Genomic DNA, 11822 nt, shown 5'->3' on the forward strand with positions numbered 1-11822 from the left:
GCAGCCCTGAGTGGGTCACAGAGTGGAGAGAGCCAGAGGGCAGCCTTACAGGAAAGAGCAGGATGGTTTTATTCCTTGTACTGTTTAAAGACTTGCCCATGCCCACATTCCCAGGACAGGAATCACCAGAAAGGAAAGGAATGAAGACACGGATGAAACAGTTTGGAATTTGGAAAGAGAAGTGTTTGGAATAGCAAATATTAAGATTTGGTATCTAATAAGGATGTATTGTTGGAAAGCATGATCACTAAAGAAGGAAATCATTTTCATGTTTTAACATGAGAATGGAATTGAAAAGAGTTTGGGGGATCTTCAGCTACATTGGAGGCTTGGAGGGTAACAACATCACCTTCACATTGCAAAGTGAGGAAAAGATAGTCCCTTGTACCACTGAGATTAATCCTTTCTTCTGGCAGAGCCAGTCTCAGAGGGAAAGCAGAGTCTCCGAGGAGAGTGAGGAGATGCAGACTCTGCATTGCTGGAAGGGTTATATGGGGCCAGAGTGGGCAGCAGCAGGAGAGGTGCTGATGCCCCATGGGAGCTGCACCTGAGGGGGGAAGGGCCTGGGAAATCAGCCCAGGGCCTGTGGGCAGCTGCAATGTTAGACCTGGTGGCAGCAAGAGTCTGCACAGCAGCATCTCCTCTGGGCTCTGCCTTTGCGTGTTGGTATATATTTATATTCTATAGACATGAGTCCACCAGTGGGTATTACAGAGTGTCATCTTATTTCTTTGGAAGTCTTTTGTCTGATTTACTACTCGAGATGTTGTTGACAAATTTTGTATGTATTTGTACACTATACTTCATAGTCGGTAAGTAACAAGACAAAGAGGATGTGTCTTTACTCTTGGATATGTGGAGAAGTTAACTTCTGTTTGCAAACATGTTTTGAGATCCCAAAACTGTAAAAACAAGCTATAAGGGAGAAAGTACACATCTACTGTATCCTCTCTAAAATAGCAAGTTAGAATGTACATGCTTTTCTAGACTTTCTAAATGAACTTTTTAAAACTACTTATAATACTATAATTTACCTGTTGCCACCTATAAAACAATACAGATGCTGTGTGTCTTACACAAACATAGACTAACTTTTTAAAAGTATTTGAAACTGTGTTAGAGGAGCTGGAATATTTATTGTCTTTTTCTACTGTTTTTCTCTCTCGACACGTATCTCAATATAGATATGAAATATAAATAGGCAGTAACATCTATAGTATCTGTAGAGACACATAGAGAGGCACAAAAAATCTTCATACACATATATTCTCTCCCTGCTCACTTTTCAAATGAGAGGAAGATGGTAACTTGGGGGTTTATTGATTTAATGAAATTACTTGTTTGATGAAGTAGACAATATCATTTGTGCATTATGCTCTGGCTTCACCCCAGACTTACTGAATTATCATTTATATATGTTTTACAGATAAATACCCACCCCCTCCACACACACACACACACACACATTCACACACACCAGAAATTTCTTTAACAACACATTATAGAATTTGAACCAATAATGGAGTTTACAACCTTCCGTTTTACAAATAATACTTATGGCATAAGAATTAGGCACGAGATCTAGATCCCTAGATTCCTAATCAGTGTTCTTGTAGCCATTCCCAAATCCTCAGATCATGTGACACAGAACATTAACTCATGATAATTATAAAGTAGTTTAATAAACTTAAGAGTCCTATTCTGAACCATAGAACCATGTGGCAATTTGTCTATAAGGACTTAAATCTGAAAATACATCCTCTCAGTTATGTGACAGAAACAATAAAATTGTTTGGAATAGTGGGTGACATTTTTGTCCTGTTAGTACTGTTTTCTCAATGTTATACTGATATCAGCACAATAAATATTCCCTAATACACAGGGGGCTACACTGGACTAATCCCTTCTTTTTTTAAGTATCCAAGCCAGGAGTAGAGACTTTCTTCATCATGTTCTTAACCCTCTTGGCGGTAGCTTTTTCATCCATTTCCATGACCCTGGCCATAGTAGCAGGACACACTGATGGAAATACTGCAAACCGTATCATGGACTCCTATTTTACATTTCTGAAGGTGAGTGTATACTGTGCTTCTCTGGGATGTATTTTCACCCTTGTTTCTTCTTCACCTTCCTGTCATGTAAACCCAGATTTGGGGATTTGGTAGGTGGGACTCTTATACTTTCAGGAGGCCACAGACTGAAATATAGTTTACATTAGAGAAGATAACACTTTCCTAAGGAGTGTTATCTAATCTCTTTTGCTAGTTTCTAGTTACTTAACTTAGGCACCATGTTCTTACTAATGATCTTTTAATAGAGACTTTTTGGTGACATATTATGAAATATTGATAAATTGGAACTTCAAAAAACAGAAAAATTAGCTGATTCCCTCACAAACACACAGCTCTCTGCCTGCCTTTCTTGCTGGTGTTAGAGAACTTCCAGCTGTGTAAGCAGCAGAGGTTTTGTTGGATTCACTACCCCCCAAAGTGAAAGTGAAGCTCCATGAGAAGTGTAACAACAGTCTAGTTCCGATGCTTCTTGCATTTTGAAAATATTTTAAAATTATTGGAAATTCTAAAATCTATAGTTTTAGGTCCCCATTGTCCTGGATCCTGAGGATCTCTTACATTAATATATTTTTCTTTCATCTTTTTTTATAAAAATATAGGTTACTAAGTCTTTATAATTTATGCTCTCAAAATTAGCACAAACATAAATGAATCAACAGATAAATAGAATAAATGTCCACATTCCATCCACTACAACATCAGCTATAGAGACATGCTCAAACTACACTAGGAAGAGATGTCTTCCAATGACACTTACAAAGCACATACTCTTTATTAAACACTGCTTATTATTGAGTTATAATTATTCATAATATTAGGGTTCATTTTGGCAGAACCATTCAAGCATGGCTTAGCACATACTCTTGCCAAAGTTTAGTTCTCTGTCTCCGAATTTGGCAACCACCAATGAATAATTAATGAGAAGTGATAAGTGTTGTTTATATTTCATCTACTGTAAGGGAAATGTACTTCAATCTAAAAAAAAGATGTTTTGTTTGATTTATTGATACTTTGATTTTTTATTTAAAAGTCTCCATGTAGAATTTTAAAAGCCAGTCATAAAATTGCATTTTATTCAGAGAGTCCATATTGTCCATTAGGCACTTGTTAGGTCAAGTCTGAGGTTTGCAGGCACACCAGCACTATCATTGGTGTGCATATCCCCACACACCTCACACCAGTTAGGACAAGAGTGAGGTGGAACTCAGCCTTTCCTCTCATTCATCTCCAATATTCCTTCCTGAGTCAGCATTGTTATATTGCTTTTTTCTAGCATTAAATGAAGAGATTTACCACATTTTTCTGGTGCACTACACTGCATTATTTAGTTTATCAATTCTAGCCTTTGGGAAACCTGAAGCCTGCAATTCTGAAGCCCAATTTAATATTAACATCATGAATACAAAATGCAAACACTGTAAATAACAACACTTATTAACATATGGGAGTAGAGAGGGGTATGTGATGCTCAGGAATGTTCTTGTATATGTTTCTAGATTTTCACGATTATTAGGGGCAACACAATGTAGGGATATAATTAGAATAGTGAGCACAATAAGATCCATAGTACATGCATTCTGCATTCTAAGATGCAATCAACCACAAACAGAAAACTTACAAAACAAGAATTGTGTGTGTACTAAATATGTACAATTTTTTCTATTTTTTACTCATTATTCCCTAAGCTACTTAGTATATATGGCTATATGTATATGGTAAAATCTACACACATAGCATTTCTATGCTATTACATATTATGATAAATGTGGAGGTGATTTAAAATATGAAGGATACATATATTTAAAGTATAAACAATTTACTTGGGATTATGTGCAAGCATTATGCTATTTAAAAATAAAGGGACTTGAGCATTTATAGATTTGGATATCTGTATGCATGGGTCCTGAACCTGGGCTCTTTAGATACTTCTTAATCTTTCATTATATACAGTTGCAGAGGAAGTTGAGGACAAAGAATTGACATAGTATAATTATAAAGTAGTTTAAAAAACTTAAGAATCCTATTTTATAGTATAGTTTATAGTATATTTATAGTATATTTTCCTTAACTTAAAACTATAAACAGCCTTAGTCATGCAGAGGTTTGAACATGCAAAGGAAGGTTAATGTGTAGAATAAGTGCAAAAATTTCAAGAGTTGTTCCTAGCAGAAATGTTTAGAAGATTGTAGAGTTCTTGGAAAGCATCTTCTTACAATTCTTCTTGAAATCCTTGGACTGTTCTAATTCATACTTTTTCTCTGTGTAGATTCTTTTGGGTCTGTCATTGTATTTTGGAACCAGGATAACTCAATTCTCATGGGTTCACTTCTTCAGCATTCCTTATTATGGCTTTATGGTAAGCTGTCCTTTTCTGCCCTTGTGAGTGTGTCTCCAAGATGGGAACAGAGAAAATAAAACCTACCCATTTTACCTTCCCTGGTTTGACTTAGGACCATCTCCCACCCAAGAATTTTTTTTTTCAAGAGAAATGGATGGGGAATCTCTAATTGCCTTCATTACCACAAGGTCAGGGAGTCATCTGGGGTTTTCCTTCTGTCATCCTGTTGTTTGAGGGTGAGAAAGGGTGGGGAGGATAAATCTCATAGTAAAGCAGAAAAATTGACTGATGCAAAACATTGTTTCTATTCAATAAGGAAATGAGAAGATGGGAGACTAGAATACATAGATCATGTTGAAAGGGAAATTATAAAAGAAACAAAGGCTATGTAACACTCAACCCTGTTTAGCAAGCTAATCAACTCAGGTCTAATTGATGGCCAGGGTCTGGGGATGAGGCTCTTGTGCCATTTCTGGGACATTTTGGCTCTGAAAATTCACTTTACCACCTTGCATGTCTCAGTGGTATATAATCTGGCTGCATCAGAATCTCCTAAGAGCTTTGCTAAGACACAGATGTCAGGTCCTGCCCCTCCCACTACAGGAGCACCTGCAGAGGTGCCTCCATGAAGAATTGTCAGGGCTGATTGTGACCTTTTCCAATGTTCTTTCAGCTCTGAAAATGTTACGCTTATGGTTTAATAACTTGGATATCTGTGCCTACACAAGACCCTCCCAACATTTGTACACTTATTTATTTCTGTATTCTCCCTTAACTCTTTACCTGTAGTAGAAAACTATTTACCAGTACTGTAAGTTTGTCTTTAAAACTTCTCTTTTATTGAAGGGCAATGTAACAAAAAGTACAGTTCATTGAGTTAGCATCAAAATAAGGCACATATGGCAGCCACTAGTTCAGGCCAAGAATTAGAATGTGACCAGCACAAAAGACCCCACATGCACCTTCCCAGTCACTGCATCCTCTTCCTATGTTCCCCTCTCTTGTTAGCAGAACATCACTGCTGCTCAGGTTTGTGAGTTACTAGTTTGTTTGATTCTTTTTTGTGCACAGGTACATTCTTAAGTCTCTCTTCCACTTTTAATAAGCTTTTAATATTTAAATAATTTTATATTTACAGAAAAGCTGCAAAGATAGTGTGGAAATTTCCACCTGTGTCCTTTTCCCAGATTCCCATAATGTTAACATTTTATATTCCAAATTCACCAAAGGTCAGAAATGAACCTTGAAACATCCTTGTTGGTCAAACTGCATAATTGTTTCAGATTCCACCATTTTTTATTAATATTCTTTTATTGTTCTGGGATCCAACTCAGGACATCACAATGTGTCTAGCTCCCCTTTTCAGAAGAAAATACAGGAATGAAGGGATCTAAGAAATCGCCAGATGTAGACCCCTGCAACTGTGGTGTTTTGGAACATCATTTAGCCATAACTGGGTACCTTGCCACATTGCTGCAATGTCAATATAGGGACATGGCTGTTGATGTTTATCTTTACTTTAAATAATATTATTTCTTTTTATAACACTTGACTAATGCATCTTATAACATCTGTTTTACCAGGTTATTATGTAGATATCAAAGTCAATTATTATTATTTTTTTTTTATTTTTGGTGGAATTTTTCTGTATCTGTATGTTACAGTTCTCTACATACACATTTCAATACACAGAGAGGAATATATATCCATATTTATACATAATATACACCTGCCAGATTAAAAACAACCCAAATTATCAATATCTTCTTTTAAAATTAATAATAAAGTAGATCATATTTTATTTATTCTTTGCACTATAATTGCCTTTTAACGTACTTTTTATTGTGGCAACAAACACACAATATAATTATAATTTTGTTGCCTTCTAAGTGAAGGAACTTTAACAAAATGTGAATTATTTTTCATAAGTTGAAAGATAAAATATTAGTTTATAGAAATTTACTTAAGAACACGTATGTATACATATGTAATTTATTTTTATTTCCTTGGATGTCAGAACTAATATATAATAAAAGGAACCAATCTATTATGTGGGATTAAATGAAATGTCAGTTGATATTTATTCTCCAGTTATTTCCCTTGGGATACCACTTAAGACTGCAAGAAGACTGCTGCTATGAAAGGTTCCTCAATATGTTGGGAGGAAGGGAAGAAAAAGTGGGTAATTTGGAGAGATGTTAAAGAGGAAGTACATGTACCACTTTCTCTGTCTTTGAAGCCATTCTCATGCACCTTAGATCTCAAATTTATTAGAATCTATTGCATTTATATACATTTGAAAGTAGTAATGCTGATTTTTTAAATGTCTTTTGCTGACTCCAGTGTATGTTCAGTGGGCTTTAGAAGAGAATTGTCAAGGGGGCAGGAATGGAGGCTGGAGGTTGTCAATGGATCCTACAATGCCTGGGATTGGTGCCAAGGTAGATCTACTGAGAGCCACTCCTATTGCTTGAGCTGGCAGCAGTAGGTGCTGATGTTGAGCTTTCAGTATAGTAGTGCCCTTCCAGGAGACTGGGTCAGCTAGCAACTTTGTGGCAAAATGAGGACATGCAATAATTGAATGATTATTTCTAATGCCTTTGGGGACCACTGCACTAGGATATAGGTCCTCATGGAGTGATGTTTTTATATTGGCTGTGGCTGTTTTTGCCCTTTGAGAGCAAAGTCATTGAAACAAAGACCACTGTCACCTGCAAAGTCCAAAGTATTTACTGATACTTTATATAAGTTTGCAAAAACCTCCATTAAACCTATAGGAACTGTTCCCAAAAGTTGGAATACTTAGGTCCATGAACCAAGCAATACCAGCCTCTCTCAGCATCATTTTCATGAACTCATTTGCAGAATTTATGCTTTAGGTCTCTGCACCTTTAGGACCTGATGTATTAGAGGTCCTGAATCCTGAAGAGTAGGTAGACAGGGGCACATGGAAATACAGGAAATTTTCTATGAAATCTAACAGTGTCTGCCACTTAGTCACTTTGGGATTTCCACAGTGGTGTCACAGCAGCAGAGAAAGGAGTTATAATATTGGTTATCCCTGTAATCCTGAAGGCTGGGGTTACTGCCATATAATAGGCAGAGAATTCACAAAAGTAACTCAGTTCTCTCTGCAATCAAGTCTCTGAGGCTTCCAGAGTGAAGGTGTGGATAAGTTTATCAGAAAGCAGCTTAGAGTACAGCTGAATCAATGGCCAAGAATGAGGAAGTTCTAGAAAGGATGGCAGAAGACACATGTAGAAAAATGTGATCATGATCAACAATGGGAACAAGCTAGTTCCACTGAACCTCTACACTTCTCCATGTTGTGTTTTCTAGAAACTACAAGTGGCCTCTCCCTCAAGCTGTCCAGAGTGGATTTAAAGTGAACATAAGTGGATCTGCATCGTATGAGGGGTAGGCTGAAGTAGGTGCTGTTGTGCTGTCACATCTCTTTGAACCTCCACTTTTGGTTGCTGCTGTGGTGGGCAGTTCCATGTGAGCTGAGCTCATTCCAACAGCATCCCTTCTCCACCCTGCACCACACCTCTCTCCACGTTTCTGCTCTTAGTCCTGTTTCTATGTGGTAAGGTCCCCAACTTGCAAGCAAATGTGTTGGGGAATTTCAAGGGTAACGTCCCATGAGAACTCATAACCAGCAGGAATAAGGCCAAGCAGAAATGTCTCAGCACAATGTTTTTCAGACAGGAATTTATGGAATGCTTTCCTTCATGTGGTCAGAGGAGGAATCTAGATGGTTGCCTGCAAAGGCAACTTAGGCAGCCTCTTCTCCTTTCCTATCTCATTGTCTAATACAGGTTTCTAACATGGGCTTCAGAGTAAATTACCTGTAACAAGTCCTTGTTTTGGCCCTTTTTTTTCATATAAATGCAAACCCAAACATGTTTTGAGCTGGGCTCTTCTAATTTCTTTTCCTCTACCTTTCATTATGGTTTACAGGATTGCGAAATAGAGTGCCTTTTCCGAAGACAAAGGATTCCCCATGTTACTGATTATTGTCCCCTTACTTTCTGGCTGCAATCTCCAACCCACTACTCTGAAATTCTAAGCATACTTAACCAAAGCCAAACCCTCCAAATTCTCGCCGAGTTGTCCCTGTTCAGGTGCCAACTGGGTAGCCCCCGTCCAGCGCCGACTACTGAACCGGGGTCAGTTGGGTGACACACACAAAACGTACCTTTTTCATGGGCCGTTCAAGAAGACTTCTCCACTTCAGATGTAAGCTCTCATGAGGCAGGCAAGAGAAAATCACAGGAGGCAGGTGGGAGAGTGTGCAGGAACATGTTCTGAAGCCCAATTTATTGAGGGGGGTGGGCATTTGATGGAATGTTCCATCCAAAAAAGGAAAAGGGTAGTATTACAACAAACAGGTGGGTGTAAATCAGCCTCATAGGGTGATGCCCATTCCCAGAGCTGGACCTCACCTGGCTGAGCAGAGGTAAGTCCACATGTATCACAGTGGATGCAATGCCAGCTCAGTACCTCTTTACTCAAGACTCAAAAGATGTGTGCATAGCTCCTGTTCAGGGTGGCCTCCGACAATATCTAGGACTTTTGTGAAGCCCAACTAAAGGAATGCGAAGACATTTGCACACTGTAAAATGTGAAAATGTGAAGGTTCCATCACTTCTTCTTTCACTCCTCAATAGGAGTGAAAGCGCCACTTAGAAGGTGGCATCCACCGTCCCTAAATGAAAGAAATTGTGAACAACACAGCTATCAAAAAACAAACAAAAAAAAAAAAAAAAACCAGANGAGAAAAATTGTCCACACTTTTAACATATATATATATATATATATATATATATATATATATATATATATATGGATTTTTTTCCAGGTGTTGAGATATATCTCAACAAACACTCCTGGTTACAAGTTATTTTGGATAAGGGATACTTTCTCAACCTTAACTACCAAATTATTACCCTGAAGAAGTATTGTTCTGGAGGAGTAAGAATCTAGAATTTAGTGCTTTTAATGCTCTACAAATACTCAGAGTCAAATGGGCAGGAAAAAAGAGTATTATTCAAAGCCAGCTTTGAAGAAAGATAAAAGAAACCTTTTTGTTTCAAATTTCCATCTTCGGAAAACTCAAGGGCCAAGAAAGCTTTCTATAAGAGAAGAAGGTGATGAAGTGGGCAAGAGACAGGAAAAATACATCTGAAGGTTTAGCTAGTCTGTGTTAGAGATCATCATGTCAGTGATGCCTGGCCAGTGCAAGGGTAGTTTCTGTTCTCAACATGAGGAAGTTCAGAAGTTATAGCAGTTGGAGTTTTAATTACCTTTAATTTTAAATACATTCCCTTAATTTTAGAGAGAGTCAGTTTCAAATTCTCCTGTTTAGTCAGCCTTCAGTGTTGAGGCTTCATGTCCTCTGGCTGGCTGTCCATCATTGCATCAGTGTGCAGAACTTGAATATTAAAGACTCAGATGCATTTTCCTAAAGGAAGCAAGTTCTGAGTTGTTTAATAGCTTCAGCTAGGGGAAGGGCTTTACTGTTAGTTTGTGTAATCACTCCATCCATGCCTTGACAGCTAGTTATTTGGGTGATGTTGGACAGGTTTCTCCATATAATATTCCCCAGTCTCTGAACGATGTCCTCTAAGGACATTGGATTATTAGTCAAGCATATTTGTCCCATGCCACAGAAGCTTTGTTCCATTCTTTGATCTTACTGGTCTCAATTCAGTGGAGAAGTGACACTTTGATTTACTGCCAGAAGACCTCATTTTAGCCAATATTAAGCAACAGAGGGTTTTGAAAAGATGTGCCTTAAACCAGAAAAATACAAAAATATCAATAATAACAAAGCAATCAGGTCTGTATAATAGATCTGAACTAAGAAACATAATCTTTTTGGTTCTATCAACTTTTTTTGAAACCTTTTCTTTTTTTGTATTGGAACATAACAGTTATACATAGTGGTTGGGTTCATTTTTACAAAATCATATATATTTGGAATTTGATTTCAATTCCAGTTCCCCCCTTCCCTGCCCACTTTCCCTCCCCTTGGTCTTCCTCCTTTTCTCCTTCCCTTACTTTACTGATCTTCCTTTCACCCTTGGATTCTGTTTCCCAGGAGATGTCACTATGGCCTTTTCCTCTTGGCATGCACACATTCACTCCAAATTATTATTTTCTCTGAGCCCCAAGACAGCCTCCAGCCATACTTTATCTCTATCTAGTACTAGTGAAAGCAAGAGGATGAATTGTTTCAGCTGTTTCCATTCCTTTACTTACTCATCACGACTTTCTTCAAGTTCTTCAGAGGTCCACAGTAGTAGTGAGAAACCAAGGGAGTAAATACTGTGCACAAAGACTCTCCTCTACTTTTGGCATTCAGTCTCAATCGAAACACAACTGAAACTCCAGCTTCACTTGTTGTTCTTTTCATACTTTTAGTTGACTTTAAAATGACTAAATTTGGAAGTCATGGAGCTGAGCAATATATTATTAACCTCCCAGTAGCTTTGCTGTAGATAAAACCAGACAAATGATTTCACCATGTCCCCGTGTGTGGGCATAGTGAAATCATTTGCCTAGGTTTCTTTCCAGGAATTTGAAGCCCATTTTTGTTGAAGCCAATGACTCCACTTGGGCCTGAGCAAATGTCAAATGGGTGACATTTTAATATTTTTTAGGGCCATAAATTCCTCACTCATATCTGCTAACACCAATAGCTTCTGAACATGCATCCTGAGAAGAGCCATGGCATTGTATTGCACACGTGTAAACCACTGCTTACTTCACCTCCAGTCACCTTTCCTTGTGCCTTAAATTACCCTGTACCTTTATCCCAGAAAAACCCATAAACTTTACCTTAGTGTGGTCTCCAGTCCCTTCATGCTTTGTCAACTCACAAATCCTCTCTTTCTTTTTTTATACTTGTCATTGCAGTGAATGGCATATTGCGTGTTGTTCAAAACGGGCCTGGTTTGGTAACAACTTGGTGAGACAGCCAAGAAGAAAGGACCTTTGCCGTGGTTTCTCCATCACTTGCTGCTATGGAGACCTGTGCACAAGTTAAAACAATTGTCTAGGCCACTTGTTGCAGGGACCATTCACAGGGCTTGCCCCTGTTTCACTTTTCCACTGTAGAAAGGCTCTGTGGGTGTGAAGACATCCTACCCTGTGAGTCACTTTGGTACAAGCGATCAGATTCTTATTTCTGTCCCTCTCGTTTTACCTTTCTTGTGAGGGTTCTGGATTTGAGATGGATAATATTTGACATCTGAAAGGAAACTCTGGTTTGACCTTCACTGGGGGAAATGTGGTTTCGGGTCAGAGAGGGATTAAAGATTGTCCACAGAAGTTCTCTTTTTCCTCTCTGGTTTGTTTTGGTTCTGGTTGAGGATGGCTTATATTTGATTGTAGAAGCCTGGTCTGGT

General features: G+C 38.1%; 1 protein-coding gene across 1 annotated transcript in view; it reads left to right on the forward strand.

The window, feature by feature from the left end:
* LOC107153636 (broad substrate specificity ATP-binding cassette transporter ABCG2-like) overlaps positions 1 to 7831 on the forward strand; it is a 34327-nt gene extending 26496 nt beyond the window's left edge. The window contains exon 9 of the mRNA XM_015499171.2: positions 7750 to 7831. Within this exon, the coding sequence (XP_015354657.2) occupies positions 7750 to 7831 (82 nt within the window). The remainder of the gene's footprint in view (positions 1 to 7749) is intronic.
* The last annotated feature ends 3991 nt before the right edge of the window (positions 7832 to 11822 follow it).

This window comes from Marmota marmota, unplaced genomic scaffold (assembly GCF_001458135.2).
Source record: "Marmota marmota marmota unplaced genomic scaffold, marMar, whole genome shotgun sequence".
Classification (NCBI taxonomy): domain Eukaryota; kingdom Metazoa; phylum Chordata; class Mammalia; order Rodentia; family Sciuridae; genus Marmota; species Marmota marmota.